Raw genomic sequence first — 22,823 nt, 5'->3', positions numbered from 1 at the left:
AGAATTAAATAGAATAACCCCATTAAAGAACAAGAAAAAGCAACTAAATATTAAGGAGTAGAAAGTAAAATATAACACAGAAACAAGAAACTATAAGGAATGCAATAATCGATTTCTAAATTTTATTAAAAGCATAGAAGAGAGATTACAACTAGAGCTGGGAACATTATGCCTTAAACAGTCGACAACAAAAACTACTTGATATTATGATGCTATTAATTTGTCATCCGTTACGAAAAAGCTCTAAATATGTGCAAAACTTGCAAGTCATGACAGTACCAGCCAACTGGTAAAATCAGTAAAAATTACTAAGATAGTTAAGATTTTTAGTTAAATGCTTAATTATTGGACAAGGGTTTTGGCACATCATCACACAAAGCAGGTGTGATTTATGAAAAGCACAAGATGGACACTTAGGAAAGAAGCAATTCAATATTTTGAACACCGAATCGAAAAAGATGTTATCATATTTACAGAAGCTCAAATGAGATGTGAATCATTTATTAAAGATGAATAAGCTATACATAAGAAGGGAAAAAAATAACAGCATTACCCAAAAATTTCCAAAAGCAAAGAAACTTCCTCTTCATTCGGTGCTTCTAAAATCTGCGTGAAACGAAAATAATGTGCTGAGGTTTACCTCTATAACTAGCAAGAAACCCCATCACAACATAGAAATAATAATCAAGATGTAATGACTTAACAATAAAACACAATTTCCTTTGATGATCAGCAAAATAATTCACTAATACTTGTAGAGGTGCACGAGTGCTTTAACAACCCGAGAGTTTTTAGCAGTGCTAAGCAAAATCTTACAATCGAATTCATTCCAGATAAGTAGTCGTAAGCAGTGGGTTCTATTGATTGCATTAGTGGACTCAATTCCTGTCAATCAATCAATTTTTAAACTTGAGCAACTCAGTGAAATAACTTCCATTTTTTTTTTCCTTTTTATCTTATTTCTTCACAAATGATGTGCAAATAAACTAAATAATACCAAAGCTTTATGGCTTTTCTCACAAGGTTCTAGGCGCTTCCACTTCAGCATAATGGGTAAAAAGACATAATTGTTTCTTCTCTTCAAAATATTTATATTTATTCATCACATATCCTTGTGGCCTAATACCAATGCTAGCTATGTAGGCTTTAAACTGTGTTTGTTAAAAATTGTATTGTTATTGCCATCCTATGTTAATGACTTTTAATATTTTTTCAAATATTTTCAAAAATAGTAGAGTCAGCATCAAATCAAGATAAGCCATTAGAAACATAAATTCACATAAATATCATCAATGAGAAACAACACTTCAAAAAAGCCTTTTTGTTCCGGTGTTACCTCATTAATGTTGACAACATGTCTGATAATTTTCTTCTCAAAATGAGAGTTGGAAATTATTGCAACTGGAGAGATGTTCTAACACGGTATTATTGGGACTCGAGACATGCCTTGACACAGTTAGGACATGCCCCAACATTGCTTGGATATGTGTTGTCGATGAACTTTGTTCTCCCCCAAGGGACAAGCATTTCAAAATGTTGTTTTTCCTCCTCATTGATGGTAAATGGTCTATTGAAGATGACATTGATGTTAATGTGGACAATGATCATGATAACGAGTGTGCTAAGCCTAATTAATAATACAACAATGTATTCATAATTTTTGTGCTTATTTTGATGATTATATACTCCATTTTTAGTTGTTTTCCTTTGTTTTAGGTTTTTTTAGGTAGATTAAAGCCATGTAAAATGATAGATGTTAATGTCAATGTCTAGTTGACATATAAATAAAAATGATGAAAAATTAAAAAACAATTTTAAATAAACAAATATTAATTTTTATTTTGTCAATTCATAATTTTTTGTATACATGTGATATTGCAATGTATTGTGTGGTATGTTTAATAGAAAATATTTACATTAGATATTTCAACTACATGTTTATATTAATAACTAATTGAAAATATCATGCCCAAAATGAGACAGTGTCTCACATCAATGTTCATACCCGTCTCATAATAAAAGATGAGAACACTATCATCAAAAATAGCAGTAACGAAGTATGTAAATCATGTTTACAAATAATAATAATTACATTATGTGGAACTTTGCAAAAAAGATTTACATCGTTGACTAACCATAGACAATGTAATGCCTTCTAATGCTTGGCTATGAAGAAACACATCACGGAATTTCATAGGCTCGCCATCCATATCCGAATCAAAAAATAGCATCTGTTCATATTTTCAAAACATCATTAAATGAAACTCCAAGTGTAATATGATACCAAAATAAATACATAAGAATGGATTTTCACATCAAAATAACACAATTGTAAGGAAGATTATTCGGATAAAGAAAAATGAGGAACAGATTTAAAATAGTAATTTGAGAAAAGCACTACATTGTTTTGACATAGAAGTCAACAACACATTAACCTTCCGTAAATCACATTATGAATTGAAAAAAGAATTTATGAATGCACCCTAAAATACATACAAGTCAGAATTGCTTATGGAACATTAAGCATTTCAAAAAGTATATCAGGATGCTGCATTTGTTCAATCCATCATCATCACCACCATTAGTCCAATTTCGAAGTTTGGCAACTTATTGTGCACCACTCCCTCTTAATTAAAGATAGTTTTCTGTTTAAGAAGGACAAAAATCAATTAAGTTATTCCTTCGATAAGCTAGGTAATAAAGTTAATCCATTTTATACAGCCTCCGAAAGCAAAGGCCGAAAGTTGGAGTTGAAGATCCCAAAACTGCTACAGCCTACAGTCAGACAATTTAAAGAAACTTTCAATATTAATTGTTGCAAGAGATGGATTGTTGCTTAAATGAGAATTAATAGCTGATTAAATCATCACCGTAAAAGAATTCATCATCAAAGCTTTTGCACTGACAGCCTTTATTCAATGCGTGAAAATTTAATCTATTGGCAACACATATTATAAATCTAAAGCATCCATCCATTGATTGATCGATTTGATCAATCTATCTATCGAATGATCGATCACCCGTACAAATAGAGTTTCTTTATAAGACTGTTATAGAAACATCAGCGCACTCCAACTATTACTTTTCGAGAATCAACAGAAAACCAGATCAATTATTGCTCGGGTCAAGATCAAATCAAAAGAAATAAACCAATGACTAGCTATGTCTGATGTGTCAAGATTGAAATACTTGGATCTATCGAATATATCAAAATGCAATCAAAATATGTAAGCACATACCCATCAATCCATGATTGCATGTGCATCAACATGCAGGCACTCACGTATGAAGTTATAGATATAATTTAGCTAATAAGTATTCTTAACCAAACAACAAATTTGAATATGGAAAAAGAATGACATTTTGTAAAATTATGACAGATAAAGCGGATGTTAATATTCATGTCCATCTCCTTTTTCACCACAGCAAAAAATGTGCCCTACTGCAGCCATTATCTCACCACGGAAGCTCGCCAATCAAGTTTATCAAGTCAAACTCCGGCTTGTTTATTAAATGAGCTCGAGTTCGAGCTTTTAGAGGCTCAACAAGATGGCTATGAGCCAACTCAACTAGCCACCACTAGTCACGTCCATACCTTCTTTAGCAAGTTCTCGTGGCATTTATTATTCTTCTCCAATCATTAGTCGCGTAGATGCCTTCTTCGAAGAGCACCCATAAGAACTTCCACTTTAGCTCTAGCTCACAAGCCCGCTACTATGGCTAGCCCTTTGAGCTCAGCTCAAGTTCAAGCTTGAGTTTGCATTTTGAGAAACGAGTCGAGCTTAAGTAAGGCATGACTCGAGCCCAGTTTAAATCTTTTAAATGCCTAATTCTTACTTTTTCTATAACTTTGTTGATCATATCCATTACTCAATAGATGAAAGCAATTTGTTACCATGACATGTCAAATTTTATGTTGCTCAACCCTTTTGTTGTTCGTGATGAAGATCCAATTATTCTCTTCTCATTGTTATTATGATTTATAATCAGTAAATGAGGTATTCAAGTAGATTCTACTCTTTATTATTGGAGTTGTATAGAGCAGTTGATACAAGCAAAATAAAAACTCCTGATATTCTATTAATCATTTGAATATATATATATATATATATATATATATATATAGAATTTATATATGTTGTGTATCATATATATATATATAGGATTTTTATATGCATTGTATCTTGAAAATCTCTTCTTTAATTAGCTAATAAATTTAATCACTCTATTTCATTAAATGCCTAAAACGGAAACTACATTACTTGCAAATCACGCAATGAAGCCAACCCCAAATAGTTGATTAACAAACATTTCATTTTACAAAATGGGGGTTCAAACTGGGGATTCAAAATCTCAACTACAAATAGTTGGGATTTGGCTAATGATGAACATGATGGTCGCCAACCTCAATTTCAATATTCAAGTTACATCTTCACTATATGCACTTCATTTGACCTTCAAAATGTACTTAAAATGTTCTTGGATGGAAATTAGATTTGGTTGTCGGAGTTAAAGACAGTCATCTTCATTTATTACCATCATTAGCCTAATCTCAAACATTTGGAGAAATTAAATAAATAATGTCTAAAGAAGTCAATGTTGCTTGATCTTGTTCTATTCCAATTTATATCAACACACAAGTCATGCTGGCATGTATTGAAAACTAAATCTGCATTTTCTCTAGCGGCAAATGTAAAGATAAGTTCAAAACATTTAGCTAACAAATATGGATCTTGCATCATGATTCAAGAAGAAATTATTAGGCATCAATCATGCATAGGAATTCCATATCTGATGTTGAGTATTTAAAAGTAGCTCAAAATTCAAACAACAGAGAATCTACAATGACTGCCAAGAATAACAAATCAATTCTCCAAAGATACTCAATGAGCTAAAATATGCATGGGTACAATTTAAAAATGGAGTTAGTGGTTAAATTTAAAGGTTCTTTTTGAATATTTTTGGAATTAAATATTGTTTTTTACGATGTTACTTAACAGCATAAGCCCTATGACTTCTGCTTCAATGTTTATCTTCTTCTGTTTTTGCGTGCACAAGAAACACTAAGATGAATGACTACCTCCATTATATTTTTGACAGAAAAATAGTCTTGTACATATGTTAAAATCTTCCAAGTCATCTCCCCAACAGATCTGAACTGAATTCTTTTCCCTGGCCTTAGAGAAAAATAAATCATTTCCTTCAAACAATAGGAGGTATATTCAATAAAAGTTTGTTTTTCCATTGATCTAAAGACTCGTCTCATTCAAGATATTTTGTGATCCAAAAAATATGAAACAAAATAAAAGGTGAATCGCATACTACAGCAAAGTTATTTTATAACAATTTCTTTTAATGAATCATGAAAGAAAGGATTAGATGATGCAATATTCTGAGGATCTATATGTACTTACTGATGAAAACTTCTTGGTTTCTTCTGGAGATCGGGGCTCTTCTAAACTCTTTATATCTGTTGGTCCTCCACGAATGTGTTCAGTTTCTTTCAAAGCGAGCAACCATCTTCGCAAAAGTTGAACACGATCTTGGCCCCTACAAGAAACAGCTGCTTCTTCCAATCGTTTTACTGTTTGCTTAAAACTTCTGTAATTTTTAATACCCTGAAAATATTACAGAATGTGTATAAGAGGGAAAGTGGTGGTAAGGGGTTAGGGGGCGGACTGCCAGAAGAACTATATGCAACAACTTTGATAATCTTACTTCATACATGCATACTGTCAAAAAACATAATTATTCAATTTTTCCCAGCTTCCTTCATAAAATTTAGATACTGCGGTTATTTAGCTAGATTACAATGCTTCATATTCCCCATATATTTAGGGAAATTTATATACATACAACACAATTCCTTTGTATTTACATATCAAGCACCTAAAGCTTAATAATTACATTTATAGCATTTTGGTGTCATGAACCTATTTATGAAAATGAGCATTTCAATTTTAAAAAGTTAGCAGTAGTTGTATTTTTTATGAGACAAATATAATGTTATGCATGTAAATATGAATGTTTAAAGAACGATATGTAAAGAAATAAGAATTGCGTGGTGTGTATGTAAATGACCATACATTGAATGTCAAACAATAGCAATTGAAGATCAATGATACAATTTTTGCTGCAAGGACTTTTTTTATTTCAAAGCAAACACATCTAAACCGAACATACGCAACAATTACATAGCACCCAATTATTATGTATTTACATATCTAACACCAAAACTTCGATTTTTATACCACCCAAATCTTTCATAGCACATAAAAAATACCAATATTTAAACTTTTAAAAATTGAAATGCACCTTCCATACATAGGTAAGGTGGCATATATATATATAATTAAATTTTAAGTGTTAGAAATGTAAAGACATAAGAATTGAGTAATATGTACATAAATCTTCCTAAAAAATATGCATGAAGATTTTGTGACGTTGGCACCTAGCCTAAGGACAAATTTGTCTTTGATGCACCTAAGGGCAATTTACTCTTTTATTATTATTGTTGCTAGGTATAAATATGTTTGTTGTGTCTACGGTTAGGTATGATGCATGAGATTGAGTTATTTAGGAGAGACTTTCTACATCTCGAATTGTAAGAATTGGAAGAGATCACCTACGGCTCGAATTGTAGGTTTTTATTTTAGCGTTCTTGTTGAGTTGTTTGGATTATTGCAAAAAAATTGTGTTTGCCCTAATTTTTGAAAAAAAATCATGTTAATTTCTACGTTAAAACATATAAACTGATATCAGAGCTGTGATTTTGGGGGATTACTGCGCTTCGTGACCGATCCCTGCGATATAGAGAAGAACCAAAGGATTGCGACATACAAAAAAAATGGATAGCACATGGGAAGCCAACAAACAGAACACGGTTTCCATCTCTGGGACCAGCAAGATCTTGACTTACGTCTGTGTGACACAGTCGCGCCGTCTGCGCGATAGAGTCACATCATCTGTGCGATACGGATGCGATCAGAGCTATAGCTACGAAGGCAGAGACTGCGAAGCGACCTACAATCACGATCATTGCTTGTTGGGAAGGCAACGATGAGCTCGCTGCTTACAGAAGAAGGCAACGATGGATTCGGAACCATTGGTGTCCCGCACTATCTTGATCGAACCTTGCGATACAGTCAATAAGAGTTTGTTGCGATACAGTGAGCGATCAGAGCTTGCAAGGAAGGTTGCCTATACAGTCGCAATTAGAACTTACCGGGAAGGCGACGACGAGATCTTATCAGGCGGTGACAGACGGCGCGGTTCAAGTTACCTTGAAACAGAAGAGATTACGGCTTACATTCATCTCTGTCTCACTGAACCTCGTGAAATAGACTCGAACATATCAGAACTAGTGGAAAAGGCTGCGACGAGATCGGGTGTGCCCTAATTGTGACCATAGAAGTTAGCAGACGAATCCGGAATCGAGCGTGCCCTAGTGACATTAAATAATGACAGCCAATAAAGTTGATGATTTGGAGAAGAAGTTAAAGGAAGAGATGAGTCAAATCATATCTGGGATGAAAGGAATGTTCACTACCATAGAAGATAGGTTCTCTTCTATGGTGAATCGATTAGAGGACCGATTCAAGAGTATGGAAGAAATTTGAGAGATGCTAGAGGCTCATTGAGATGCAATTTAAGACTCCGCAGACGGCTTAACTTGCAAACCCTAACCAAAGGTTGACTGGAGAATCTGTGACAAGGTCAAAAGGAAAAGATATCGAACGTGATAAACATGAGGAAAACATCCACCATCGCGATGGGCCTGATTTGGGGTGGATAAAGTTTTTTAATGAAGGCGGTTGGGTCGAAACATAGAGGAGCACAATGAAGAAAGGAGAGAACCAGAGAGGGGATATGGCTACGATTGAATGAAGGAGTTTACCCTCAATACATGGGGAGAAACAACAAATGAAGAAGAAGTTGGGGTAGAGATGTTAGAGTTAGAAAATTGAAGATGTCTATCTTCGAGGGTGAAGACGCACATGGGAGGGTGTATCAAGCGGAGCGATACTTCGCGATGAATGGGCTAGATGGAAACAAAAAACTCATGGCAACAGGGTTAAGTTTGGAAGGGAAAGCTCTAGTCTGATTTCAGTGAAGGTAAGCTAGATACTCATCCATTCGTGAGAGGAATTCAATGATTGTTTGTTGGAACGTGTCCAACCAATTTGAAAAGGAGACCTACACGAACAATTCAACGCCTTGATTTAGGAGAGGATTGTAACCAAATACAGGGAAATATTTGAGCAATGGTCGAAAATTACAATGATCGAAAATTACAAGTTCTCATAGTACAGAATGAGGAGGCAGAGAATGAAGAAAAAAAGACAATTGTGTGGGAGGAGAAATGTTCTCATTTTTTTTCAACTTAAAGACAATGTGTCTTTTAGGGGGAAGTATTGTTACGTTGATGTCTAGCCTAAGGAAAAATTTATTTTTAGTACGCCTAATGGCAATTCAGTCTTTTATCATCATTATTGTTGGGTATAAATATGTTTGTTATGTCTAGGGATAGGTTTGATGTATAAGATTAAATTGTGAGCCTTAGGTCTAGTGTTTGGGAGAGATTTCTTTCCTCTCGAATTATAGGAATTGGGAGAGATCACGTGTTTACCTTTGTGTTCTTGTTGAGTTGCCAGGATTATTACAATAAAATTTTGTTTGCCCCAACTTCTAAAAAATTTCGTCCTGATTTCTACGTCAAATCGTATCAAATTCCAATCTCATTAAAAGATCCCACATATCGATGCTATCAGAAGCAAACCAACACATGGTTGATGAAAAAGCTAAAAAATTATCCCATACATCATTTGATCAAAATATCGAGTACAAATCAAATACAAGAAGGCCACACAAATTTAACAGTTCAATCATAAGAGTTTTGGCACTAATGAATCTCAACTATAATTTTGAATTTGCAAATGAGGGTTAAAAGATCTCCAAGCATTTCTATATAAAACCACTTGCAATAATTGAATCAAGAATGATAAGCTATGCAGTTGAGCAGATTTTCCTACATCGCTAGATATTCCAATAGAAAAATTTACATAAGTAGCACACAATTCTTAACATAAGAAAAATTTACATAAGTAGCACACAATTCTTATGTATTTACATAACTCACACCGAAACTTTCATATTTACATACATAGCACTATGGTGCTTTGTCTATGCAAGAAAAGGTGAATTTGAGTATTTAACTTTTAAAAAGAAGAAAATATTGCATCCAGAGCCAGACGCAATATGGCATCCGGACTCCAATAATAGGACATCATTTCTAAAGTGGTGGTTCCCATTTTTTAGAATTAAAAAAATGAAAAAAGCTATTGTTCGAGTTACCTGGCACGAAGACCGATTGTTACATCGAAAAGAAACACACGCTGATTCATTTTCTTTTTTTACAAGCTAGGGTTTTCATTTGCAATTTTAATAATCGCAGTTTCTCCGGCTCGAAGCGAGTTTAAGCATTTTAGGTTTCCGCCACTGGAACTATTTTAGCGCGGGAGGTTTTAACGTCTTTACCACCGGACATGGAAGCACGACAGAAGTTTTAGCGTCTTCAACACCAACACCGACACTTAGACACTTGCACTCAGAACTCGCCCACCTTTTTAAAAACAAGCTTAACAATGTCATATGTTCCATATATTTCTAGCGAGTTTTGGGTTGTAAAATCTTCTAAACTAGTGTTGTATTTCAATATAAAATGTTTATGTTTTACATTAGCTGTAATAGATTCAAGAAAGAAAAAAAACTGCAAAGAGAAGGAGAAGAAACCAATGTGATAAATAAAGAAAAAAGCCGACTTTATTTATTTTCAAGTGTTTAACTATTTGGTCGTGTGAACCCAATGTAATCGAAAATTATAATTCTTCGTTATATCATTTGTTCAATGTAAAACTTCATTTTTCTTATTTTTCTCCGGAAACATTTATTTAATGTAAAACTTTATTTGTCTCATTTGCTCAATGTAATATTTTAAATATCTCATTAAAACCAAAGGTAATGTTGACTTTATAATTGTAGAGCAATGTATTTTATCTTTGGGAGGGTTACCTGTTCAACGTGTTTAAAAAAATAAAAAATATCTTTGTTCTGTCTTTAGAAAACAATCAATGTAAATCCTATTTGCAAGTATCCCTCTATACCATCATGAAGCACTATAATCTCATCAAATTAACACCATAATACAACTACAATATTAACACATTACAACCATAATTCCACCTAGGACCCAAAACCATCAAAATAGCACCAAAATACCAGTGGTGAACCACAACAATATTAAAAAAAAGGATCACAATACCAATATACTACCAAAACACTTGACATCACATTACAACTTGAATACCACTAGAATGCAATGAAAATACCAACATAATACCACCAGAATACTAACAAAAATTTCATCAAATACCATAAACAGAATACCACCACTCAATTCGGGTGGTATTCTGGTGGTTTTCTAATGATATTTAAGTCGTATTGTGAAAGTATTCTAGTAGTATTATTTGATGGTATCTTTTGTAATATTTTCGTGTTATTTTAATGATATTATGGTATTATTATAGTACTATTATGACGATATTCTGGTGATATTTTGATGGTATTATTTAATTTATTTATTTGAAGAAAACTTTTATTATGTTAGATTTCATCTACTAATTTTTAATCTCTTATTATATAATACTCTTGCAGTGTCATGAACCGAGAATGTTGACATGCAGATGTAGATCTTCTGCTATTACAACAATCTGTAATGTAGTTTTGAATGAATTAATGAAGAAATTAAAACTGTTCTGAAAGATTTACTTCTTATTTAGTTCTTCAAAATGTCATCCTATCAACGGAAAAATTAACTAACCTTGCAAATTTTGAAATGTTAACACTGAACATAAAGTTTTCAGAATATGTAACAAATGCTTAAACTCCAATTCAAACAAGGTAGCCCTGCTCACTGGTATGTCGAATTATGTAGAAGTCGTTCACTGTGATATATATCTCATATCTACTATAAATATCATACAAATAAAGAATAACTTGTTGACAGTTATTTCAAGACAATATTAAACACCCATTGTAGAGTTGTACATAAAATTTTTGTTGAACTTATTTTTTTCATCAAGCAATTATAATGCCTCGAGGGGCTTGTACAGTTTTGACGACAATGCAAATAGTTTCTCTTCCTTCAATTGGCCTGCAGTTATTTGTCATTTTCTAGTTTAGCAAATTAATGTTGTTGTCTGAAATATAAGACGAAATATGGTATCATGAATGGTTTTGTTTTCTTGTTAACGGTTAGTATGTCTGATATATCAAAAATCTTTTATTTTTTTAAGGTTTGTGAGCTAATGAATTTTACTTTTTTTACAGTTTTGGTTTTATGAGCACATATTCATCCTTACTCCAACATCACCTGAAGCAATGTCTCGAATGCTTATGTGCTCTAAAATGAGATCTTAGAGTACAAGAATGATTGATATTTTTTTCTCTAGACTTACATCCAAACAGGTAACAGAGATGTCAACTCTATTTCCAAAACATTTAGATGATATTACATTTGCATACACAACATGATAATTTAATTTTATTTATTATAAATTTTTATTCTTTTGTAGATTTAAGTACTGACGAACAAATATTTCTTTCTCCATTAACCCATGATTTATCAAGTCAATTTCTCTCCGCTGAGTTTAACATCTCTACCCGATACTCACCCCCTGTACAATTTGTTGAACCATTTACTCGCACTACACCTCAACCTCCAACTCCAACTCCAACTAAACATGAATCAAAAACAGACATTGCAGAACATCGATACTGAGAAGTCAGGACCACAAAATAACTGAGTTACAAAATAGAACTAACGAATTGGAAATAAGATTATCAATTATTGAGAGAAACCATAAGGAAAAACAAATCTATAAATCTTATGTGAGCAATACTTTTCGGAGAATAAAATCAAGACAAAGCTGGATGAAGAAAAAATTAGAATCCCCTTGCATAGAATTTTCATTCAAGAATAGAGAATTTGAGGGCATTATAGCCAAAACAAATGAGAAGGTAGCAGAAGAAGAGGAAACTAGGGAGGCATCAAAGACACTTAAATCTATGGCAGCCGAGAAAGAAATTAAGGAGGAACCAAAGGGAGTTGAATTGTAGAATGTTTGTTTGTTTGTAAACAGCACTGACTATAGAATGTTTGTATGTAAATACATGAAAAAATTGTTGGGAATAGAGCAAATAAATTGGGATTATAACAAATCATGGCAGCTCGGCATGACACAATTCAGAGCAGAATTTGCTTACAAACTTTGTGTGTGGTGCTTAGAAAATCATGGATCATCATCAGCACTCTACGAATTTTGGTGCTATATTTGTGTTATTATGCTGGTATTATTGTGATTTTATGGTTAATTTATCTAAGCCTATTAAACACAATTTTTATCAAAAAGTAAATCTATGAATATTAAAACTTATACACAAGTCACAAAATTGTATATCAAAACGACAAATCTCATCATTGTATATGTCAATGTTTTGGCCCATACATCCACATCTTATGCTTATAATTGTTCCAACTGCTCCTACAATTGCTCCTCGTGTAAAAATATCAAACGTGACAATATATACATAAAGTTAGTGAAATGCTAATGATTATCCATGAGTTTCTAACAACCACACACAAAACTCGTAAACAAATTTTGGTCTAAATCGTGTCATGCTGAGCTGTCATGATCTGTAATCATCCCAATTTATTTGTTCTATGCCCAACAATTTTTTCATGTATTTACAAACAAATATTCTATAGTCAATGTTGTTCATTTGTGTTGGTGGTCCTCTACGGGCAGTAACTGCTCACTCTCTAAGAACAATATCAAATGCAAAGGAGGTATCTTCAACAATGACTTTGACCTTTGAAATAAAGAAAGTTGTGTCAAATAGTTTAAATTTAAAAACTAAACAAATGAAGAACTAGTGGAATAATGTGTTAATGTATTTCCTCACAATTTCATAAAATAAATTCTTGTGATTTTTTTTTGAAAGTGAGTTGTATAGCAGCCATTTTCTCAACTTTAACCACCTAACCAATAGAGTCCAAGGTTGACCGTAGATTATGGGAATTAGTAAAATGTGTTTTTTCAACATTTTCTTTGATGATGCTTCTAATTAAAATCTTCCTCTCAAAATTTTGAGAGAGACAAATTATGTTGGTTTGTGTTATTTACATATAAGTAAAGGTATAAATTATTTTTTATTCTCCAAAAGTTCATCGATCGAAGGTCGAATTATTGTGAAATGCTCTCTAAAAAAATTTGTATCACTCATATAGTAATGACATATAAAAGATTTGATAGATAAAAATATTCTCATTTGGAAATAATTAGAATTTGAAAAGAAATTTGTACTTATCACTGAACATTTGATAGTATTGATTAATGACATTTGTCATATGAAGAGAATTCTCATCTCTCGTCGGAAAGTTCATAACTAGATGTGCATGTCGATGCTTCATATTCAAATAACAAAAGTACTTTAGAATATAGTGTGATGTTATGATAAACTTAAAAATTAATATACATTATCTTGTTAATCATGAGCAAAAATTCTACAAATCTTCTCCACCTTCTCCTCCAGCACAAAAATAGGAACATTGCTCCCCACCCTAAGCACCATAAATTTACCTCCTTTGATTCCACCTTCATTTCTTCCTCAACTGATAAGCTACCTTCTCATCTAGTTTGACTAAAATGCCCTCAGATTTTCTATTCTTGAATGGAAATTTAGGTCAGGGTATTCTAATTTTTTCTTCTTCCAACTTTGTCTTGATTTTACTCTCCGGACAATACTGCTTAGATAAGATTTGTAGCCGATTTTTTCTTATGCTTTCTCTCAATAATTGATAATATTATTTTTAATTAATTAATTTAATTTTGCAACTCAGTTATTTTGTGGTTCTAGATTCTAAGTAATTGAAATTCTTCAATGTTTGTTTTTTTATTCATGTTTAGTTGGAACCGGAGTTGGAATTGGAGTCGGAGTTGGAAGTTGAGGTGGAGTGTGAAGTGTAGATGTTCAGCAGATTGTAGGAGATCTTAAACTCAATGGTGAGAGTGCTAGAAAATGAACTCAGATAAATCGTGGGTTAATGAAGAAGGAAATATTTATTCGTCGAGATTTAAATATACAAAAGAATCAAAGACCTACAATAAACAAAAAAATTAAATTATCGTGTTATGTATGCAAGTGTAATTTCACCTAAATATTTTGAAAAAATGATTGACATCTCTATTACCTGTTCGGATGTAAGTCTGGAAAAAAAAAATATCAACCATTATTGTACTCAAAGGTCTCATTTCATACAACCTGACCATTTGAGGTCTTGCTACATGTGAGGTTGAAGAAAGGATGCATACATGTTCATAAAATCAAAGCTGTAAAAAAATAAAATTCATTAATTCACGTGACTTAAAAGAATAAAACTTTGTTGATATATTAGATGTAATAATCATTAACAAGAAAACAAATCATTCATGTATTCTAGTGTCTGATTTCGCCTTATTTTCCAAATAATGGCATCAATTTGCTCAACCATAAAATTGCAAACCACTCCTGACCAATTGAAGGAAGATAAATTACTTGCATTATAGTCAAGGTTGTACAAACCACTCGAGACATTGTAATTGCTCGATGGAAAAAATAAGTTTGCCAACAAAACTTTATGCATAACTCTACAAATGGTGTTGAATAGTTTCGAAAAAACTGCCAACAAGTAATTCTTTGTTCGTATGGAATTTACAGTAGATATGAGATATTTATTTCAGTGCACAATTTCTCTATAATTCGGCATGTCAATGAGCAAGGCTACCTTGTTTGAATTTAAGCTTAAGCATTTGTCACCTACTTTAAAAAATCTTGTGTTCAATGTCCCAACATTTCAAAATTTACAAGATTAGTGAATTTTTCTGTTGACAAGGTAGCAGGTCGAAAAACTGAATAAAATATAAATATTTCAAAATTATTTTAGTTTCTTTCATTAATTCGCTCAAAAACTGCATCACAGACAATTCTGATGACAAAAGGACTGCATCTGCATGTCAATATTTTTGGATTCATGACATTGCAATAGTATTAGATACTAAAAGATTAAATTTTAGCAGATAAAATCTAACATAACAGAAGTTTTCTTCGAACAAATAAATTGAATAATACTATCAAAATATCACCAAAATAACATCAAAATATCACCAAAATATCATAAGAAAATAACACCATAATAACATCATAATAACACCAAAATACCATAAAAATACTACCAGAATACTAAAAATACTATTAAATAATACTACTACTATACAATCAGAATACTGTCGATTAACTTTTTGATTTTGAAAATTAAAAATAATTTTGAAATTTAATTTAATATAAGAGGTATATAGTTTGGGTTTTGAAAATAGTATGTTGTAATTTAAAAAAAAATGAGACCAAATGAATCTCATTAGTCTAATAGTTTGCATAATCGTGTCTGATAACTTGAATACTACAGCCTTCCGAAATATAAGTGTATACCTCGGTAATGGACTCAAACCTGCAAACTAAGAAATTTATGACATCAATTTGGCCTATGAATCTTTTATGTGTGATCGACAAGTTCCTTTATTTAATGTAAAGATTAAATAGGGTTTATATTACCTGGGGGTTTATATTACCTGGGTTTCCTGGGTTTCAAGTTCCCTATAGAAGCAAGCCCCTATAGTTAATTACATCCCAAATGATGGGGGACACTTGAGAAAACTCTCGATAATGATCAGAGGTACTAATCTCAAGAATTTGAGGTTTAGGTTTTCAGGGTAGGACGTGGAAAAGCAAGTGGAAGTGACTCAAACAGTAACAGTTATTTTCAGGAGTCCAAAAAAAAAGGTAGGGGATGTCACAATCTTGAGGAGAAACCTCAGAGACTTCCCAAACAATTCTAATGTGTGGCTGAGTTTTTGAGATAATGTTATTTAAGAGTTTGATCATGTCAATTTTATTATTTGGGAATTACATTTACATAATATCGATTATGTAATTAACCCGCAGAAATAAGAGAGTTTACTTCGTGTCACACGACAACCTCAGAACCTAAGGCGAGTCAGGGCTTACACTGCAAAATATGATATTATAGAAGCCTAAAGAGGATGTGAATTTAAGTCGCACTTGTCGAGCTACCTCGAAATCCTGTGTTGTTATTGAAACTAAGGAAAAATAGATTGTTGAAAAAGATCCTATTGTTAATCGATTCAAGCTCCTTGTCGTGTTGCCCACAAAGCTGGCTCAAAACTCCTCGTTGAAGTAGTAGTCCTAAAGTTTAAGGTTCAAAAAGTTTTATCAGCCGTGTTTCAAGATTTTGGTTTTGTGGTCATTCAAGCATTATTGGGTGTTAAAGTTGATTAGAGCAACACCAGTTATGATCTCACGGTTCCCTCGTTCCGGTGCCCTCGTTCCGGTGATTTTCTTTTGAATTTACTTAGTCAAAATGAGTTGTGAGGTTCATTTAAACTAGGGAGATCTCGTTAGCAACCTTAGGTTACCTCTTCCGATAGACTCCCGTAAATTGAAAAAGACGTGTTATGTTTTTTTTGTAGTGTTGTTTAATTTAAAAAAAAACAGTTTTATAATTTGTAATTTTGGTCTGTAAAGTAAATAAATGCAGGTAAGGGAAGTGATGTAAAGTAAGTAAATAAAATTGCATTGCATAAAATAAATGTGTATCTAGCGTAACTGTTACTGTTGTTCTCGCTGCGTGATTAGCTCATAAAATATAATTTAATTTGCAGGAAATTTAAATAAACTTGCAGGAAAAGTAAGCAAAGTGAGGAATCCAGCACGACAGTATGAAAAACGAGTCGTAAAAATCACAAGCAAAAGTAACCCGTAGCCACGTATGAAAGACCAGGATTGGGTGTAAGACATTGCTAAAAGAGGAGGGCTCAGAGCTAGGCTGTATGCTTCCCGAACTTGAACAAGAACTACCAACCCGACAATCAACAGATGACAGTTCTTAACCTCGATCCAAATGATTAACCATGGACTTTTATAAATTTTCATAGAAAAATTATTTAATTTTCATGCAGATGTTGTTGTTTAAGTCTCTTTAATGTAAAGTTCTTTTTAACATACAGAAGAGATTTTGTTTTTTTTATAAATATTTTGTAAAGTCGTGTTGTCTACAGGCTAATCAATCTAATTGTGCTAAGACTACTCACAACCTAAGAGCATGGGGGGCGACAATCCCACCAAAAGTCGGTGAATAGTATCATCAGTCATTTTCTCTCCCTTATTGAAGGTTCTTAAGGTAGGAGATAATATTATAATAATCTCACTTCGTATCTCTCTTTTAAACACACATAAGCAATGTCGTCATCGCCCTCGCCACCTAGACCTTAGACTTATTCTAGTTCGGTGATTCATATGTGGCATTAACAAATGTCTCCAATTGTCAGGAGGATTTAAGTGTAATGTTCAAGCTCAAATCCCGATGCATTGGGTTTCACTGTAGGTTAAGTTATTGCGAGAATTACGGCGTTCGCGAGTATTCGAGTCATGGAGGGTTCACCTATGGCAGTCTGATCCTGTAGGAACTCATTTTTGGGCCCTCTACGTGTTAAGTCCTTAGCCCTTGCAACTAAGAGTAGAGTGCTTGGGACTACTCATGCGATGTCTGCACAAAAATGAGTCAAGAAGTGACTCGAAGTTCTATGGGAGATGGGCTCCATTATTAGTCTGCGAGGATGGTTAACAAGGAACTCCTAAAGCTAGATCCTGGGTTCTAGGAGTATGAGACTAAGACCTCACTGAAAATTAGGTTAACAAATACCATCAGAATTGTGTGGTTGTATTTTGATGGTTTTCTAGTGTGGTAGTATTCTTGTGATATCTGGTGATAATTTGATCATACTTTGGTGGTATTCTGGTGATGATATCTGATGAAATTTTTGTTAGTATTCTGGTGGTATTATAATGATGTTTTGATGATATTGTGGTGATATTATGTTGGTATTTTGGTATTATTTTAGTGATATTTAAGTTGTAATATGATGTCAAATATTTTGATAGTAAGTTAGTATTGTGATCTGTTTTTTGTAATATTATTGTGGTGTAGCACTAGTTTTTTTGTGTTATTTTGGAGGTTTTGGGTTTTAGGTAGAATTGAGGTTGTAATGCGTTAATATTGTAGTTGTATTATGGTGTTGATATGATGACAATATGGTGTCTCATGATGGTATAGACAGATACTTGCAAATAGCATTTACATTGATTGTTCTCTAAAGGCAAAACAAGAACATTTTCTATTTTTTCAAACACATTGAATCGATAAACCTCCCAAAGAAAAAATTCATTGCACTACAATTATATAGCCAGTAATACACATGATTGTAATGGGATACTTACAAAATATTACATTCAACAAATTAAAAAAAAGAATAAATGCGTCCAAAGAAAAATGAGACTAATGAAGCTTTACATTGAATAGAAGACAAATGAAAAATTGTCATTCTCGATTACATACAGTTCACATGACAAAAAAGTTAAACACTTGAAAATAAATAAAGTCAACTTATTTTCCTGTTTACCTTCTTGTTTTCTTCTCTCTCATTGTTGTTTGTTTCATTCCTTGAATTTATTACAGCTAACGTAAAACCTCAACATTGTATATTGAACAAAGTTAGTTTAGAAGATTTTACAGCCCAAAAACTAGCTAGAAACATAAAGAAGATATGACCTTGTTAAGCTTGAATTTTAAAATGTAGGCGGAGTCCTGAGTGTCGGTGTCGAAGTGTCAGAGTCGATGTCGGTAACACTAAAACTACTTCCATGCTTCCAAGTTCAAGAGTGAAGATGGTAAAACCTCTAGCGCATTAAAACAGTTCTGATAGTGAAAACTTAAAATGCTTGGACTCACTTCGAATAGGAGAAATAGTGGCTCGCAGATGAAAACCCTAGCCCATAAAAAAAGAAAATAAATCGACAATGCGTGTTTTTTTCAATGTAACGGGCGGTCTTTAAGCTGGGCCGTGCGAAAAATAATTTTCTCATTTTTTTTTATTTGAGAAACGGGATGCATCACTATACAAATAACGTCGTATTATTGAGTTTGAATGCAAAACTGAGTCCAGACTCTGGATGCAATATTTTCTCTTTAAAGTGATAACAGTACTATTTTTTATGTGATATAAAGAATTTGAGTGCTATGTGTGTGTGAATATGAAAGTTTAGTGTGAGATATGTAAATACATAAGAATTGTGTGCTATGTATCTTAAGACACTTCAGCTAGTGCAACGTACATTCAAATTATTACATCGATAGCTTGACAAGTTCTCTGAACTTCAAAAGATGATTATTTTGGTCACCTCAAAGAACAAAGAATTAAAGGAAGTTCAAATAAACAGAAGGGAAACAAAAGTTATGTAGCATGTGTGTATAACAAATAAAAATAATTCATGAGGAAAAAAAATATAAACTTTCCTAGGGTTTCCATCAATCACTGTATTCTTTCGATTCATAAGCAATAAAAATTTGAAGAATCGGCATTACCATACGATCCTGAATAATTTTAGCACCGCCAGCAACGGCCTGGCCGGCTTGATGGACGACGTTGTCGGCATAGTTTCGGACAGTACGGGTGAGGTTGTGTTTTCCGCTGACTTCGACGGCCTTATTGACTGCGGATTTTAACCACGACATTGATGGAAGAGGTCTGAGATTGGAAGGAAACGGAACGAGAATTAGGGTTCAACAGCGCTCGATCAGCAGCAGCCCAGGTGTCAGCAGAGCCGCAAGGTCGTGGTGCCAGAACATTCGCTCACTCGCGACCTGAGATTTGCAAGTTACTCAAGATAAGCACCGCGCATCAACTAACGGTTTCGCAAGCGGCGGTCGTTCGACAAAAGTTGGAGCTTGACAACGTGCGGTTCTTCTCTGATCTTCCGTCTGCTTTGAGAGAAATTTTGTTGACTTTTTTACAATGAATATGACTTTCTGCACAACATTTTCAGCTTATAAATATGTGTTTTATGAGAGGTTTATTATTTTTTTGTAATGTCCAAAATCTCAAAAATTTTCGGAACATAATTCGAATCATTCATATTTATCTCATCTGATTTATCTTGTAAATTAATTTTATTTTCATCCCCATTTCTGATTGATGTATTTTGACTTCATAGCTCTCTCTGAAATGGCTATTAATTAGATAATTAATAGTATCAATTCTGTACTATTTATTATATTTTCTAATAGTTGGATACTTCATTGATTTTAGCACATTAAAAGTACGCATTTTTTATAAAAATTCAAGTTTTTTATTAAAAGTCTGCTGCAAAAAATTACGCTGCATTTTTTATAAAAATTTTAAAAATTCAAGTTTTTCTAGAATAAAAATAGATAAAACTTAAATTTATAAGGTTTTTAAAATTCGAATTCTAATTCATTTTTAATATATTAAAAGTTTTGATTAAATTCTTTGAATATGGGTAAATTTCAAATATATTATTTTATGTACAAGTGACAATATCTTACGCCATTAATGCTCGTCGTTAGGGTTGTAAATAAACCAATGCTTTCGATGAACAACACAAACTCAGCTCGATTAAAAACACGAACATATTTGTTCAAATGAGTAAATCAACTAGCTTGAATAATTTTTAAAAGCTTGTAACTTAAATGAATTAAACATGACTATATTTGAACTTGTTCATTTATGTTCATGAACAAACTTGTTTGTTGTTCAACAACTAACTCGTTAAATATTCGATATTATGATAGATGATAACTCATTTTATATATGATGTATTAGTTAAATAAAATTTAATTAATTAGAATTTATTTATTTATAGATTTAATATTAATATATTATCATATCAAAAATATTTTTTAATTAATTATTAATTATATATTTTTTTGTTTAAGTTTAGGTGTTAGATGTGAAAGTATATAAGATTTGTGTGACATGTATGAAATGCCCCTTAAAATTAACTTTAAAGCCCCGCAAACCTCACTTTTTCTCTAGCCTCTTATCGTTTTGTGTTTCTCAGTTTCACTCAAAACATACGAAACTCTGAGTTGTTAGAGCGTGCATACATTAAAAGTAACAACGAGATCATAGTGTGTTTAGATCTCTGAAACTTTAGTCTCTCGTATGTCTCATTTTTCCACTCTGCTCTTAAATTTTACGCGATTTAAAAGTGGTGTTGAGAAAGTGATGTGCAATTTTAGAAAGTTATATATGATTAAAAAGAAGAATGAAGCAACAACTCAATATGAAAGACATCTATAAAATTGTCCAAAAAAGTTAGTAAAATGACAAGTGCATATTAATATGAGAAATCAAACACCAACATTTGAATACGGGAGTTGTGTGCAAACTCGGAGGTATGAGTATGATTATGTTAAAATATGAGAGATTACATCTCATATGATCATTATTCATGAATTATCTTTCATTTTTATAGAGTTTAAAATCAATAAATTAGTAGGTGCAATCAGGTTTGTAAATTTATTTATTATTATTTTATATGAAAATTTAGATACTTTTTTGAATTTTTAGCTCGTTTAAATACTCGTTCACTTATTATAAACAAGTCATGTACAAATCAAGTTCATATATTAAAAATTTTAACCAAGTCAAACTTGATCAATATAAGAAAGCTCGACACAAGCTCAAGCCGAACAAGAAAAACTTATAATTTTACGAAGCCGAGTAAGCCAAGTCTGTTCTCGACTCAGCTCGGATTGATATCTATCTTCACCAATCTCAAACTCATTGTCATGGCCGCCAACCGCCTATCAGCCACCGTCAAACCTCACCCCACTCCCATCAATTGTCGCCCGTTGTCACCAACTATAGCTGGTTTATATTAAATTAAATTCATTTTTTTCTTCCAACAAAACAAAAAATTATAGTCCTATATCTATTTTACACTTAACCAAACAATTCTAAAATATTTCCAATACAATATATTACTTTAATATTGCATTTATTTTGTTGCAAATCAAACATTTAACCCTTCAATAAAACATAGAGTCTATTTTGACTTTTTCCTTTTTTCCAGGAAATGATTATCTACATCCAAAATTGGCCAAGTCTGAGTTAAATTAAATATACATCAAGTCATTAAACTACTTTTAGAAGCTTTTGATGAATACTTAGAAGGGTAAACATATTTAAAATTTGGCACGCTTATCATGCTCAACAAAACGAATTGAAAGAGCTCAATATAACTCAATTTCAACATCACTAAGGCACTTAAATCTGCATTGAACACCGTTCGATCGAGGGAATTTTCTTATGTCGTCCGATCAACGTGGTTTGGGTTCCTTTTTTATTTGCGATGGCGGTAAAAATAAAGCCCCCCCCCCCCCTTCCTGTGCTGCCAACCAGCGTCAATTGTCACCTGCTAATCATAGTAAACCACAATCATTCTTCATGTGCAAAGTCTCTTGTAGAGTCACAGCGTGCATTGATGAATCACAACAAAATTTATGGAAAGTGAACCATGTAGTGGAGCAATATGTCATCCAATACACCATGTACATGGGTGAAACCAGCTTCTTTTTTTTAATAGGAGGGGGCACAAACTGTTCTCCTAAACCTAGTATGAGAGGGGGCTATGGCAATGAAGGGCAATGTGATATTTCAGGAGGGCAAAACTAATATTTCATGAGGGGCAAAAGACTAAATTGCCCTCCCGTATAAATTAAAATCTGGATTTTTTTTTTTTGGGGGGGGGGGGGGCCCTTTTTTTTAAAATTATGAATCTTAAATATA

The 22,823-nt window shown here is 32.7% G+C and overlaps 1 protein-coding gene across 1 annotated transcript in view; it reads right to left on the bottom strand.

The window, feature by feature from the left end:
• LOC110026427 overlaps nt 1–20,027 on the bottom strand; it is a 71,427-nt gene extending 51,400 nt beyond the window's left edge. Inside the window, exons 1-4 of the mRNA XM_020727358.1 lie at nt 19,595–20,027; nt 5,415–5,618; nt 2,136–2,231; nt 554–606 (exon numbers count right to left, since the gene is read on the bottom strand). Coding sequence (XP_020583017.1) covers nt 554–606; nt 2,136–2,231; nt 5,415–5,618; nt 19,595–19,744 — 503 coding nt within the window. The 5' untranslated portion in view covers nt 19,745–20,027. The remainder of the gene's footprint in view (nt 1–553; nt 607–2,135; nt 2,232–5,414; nt 5,619–19,594) is intronic.
• Nucleotides 20,028–22,823: the final 2,796 nt, after the last annotated feature.

This window comes from Phalaenopsis equestris, unplaced genomic scaffold, assembly GCF_001263595.1.
Source record: "Phalaenopsis equestris unplaced genomic scaffold, ASM126359v1 Scaffold000372, whole genome shotgun sequence".
NCBI lineage: Eukaryota > Viridiplantae > Streptophyta > Magnoliopsida > Asparagales > Orchidaceae > Phalaenopsis > Phalaenopsis equestris.
The sequence above is the reverse complement of the archived record's forward strand: the minus strand, read 5'-3'. Positions and strand labels throughout refer to the sequence as shown.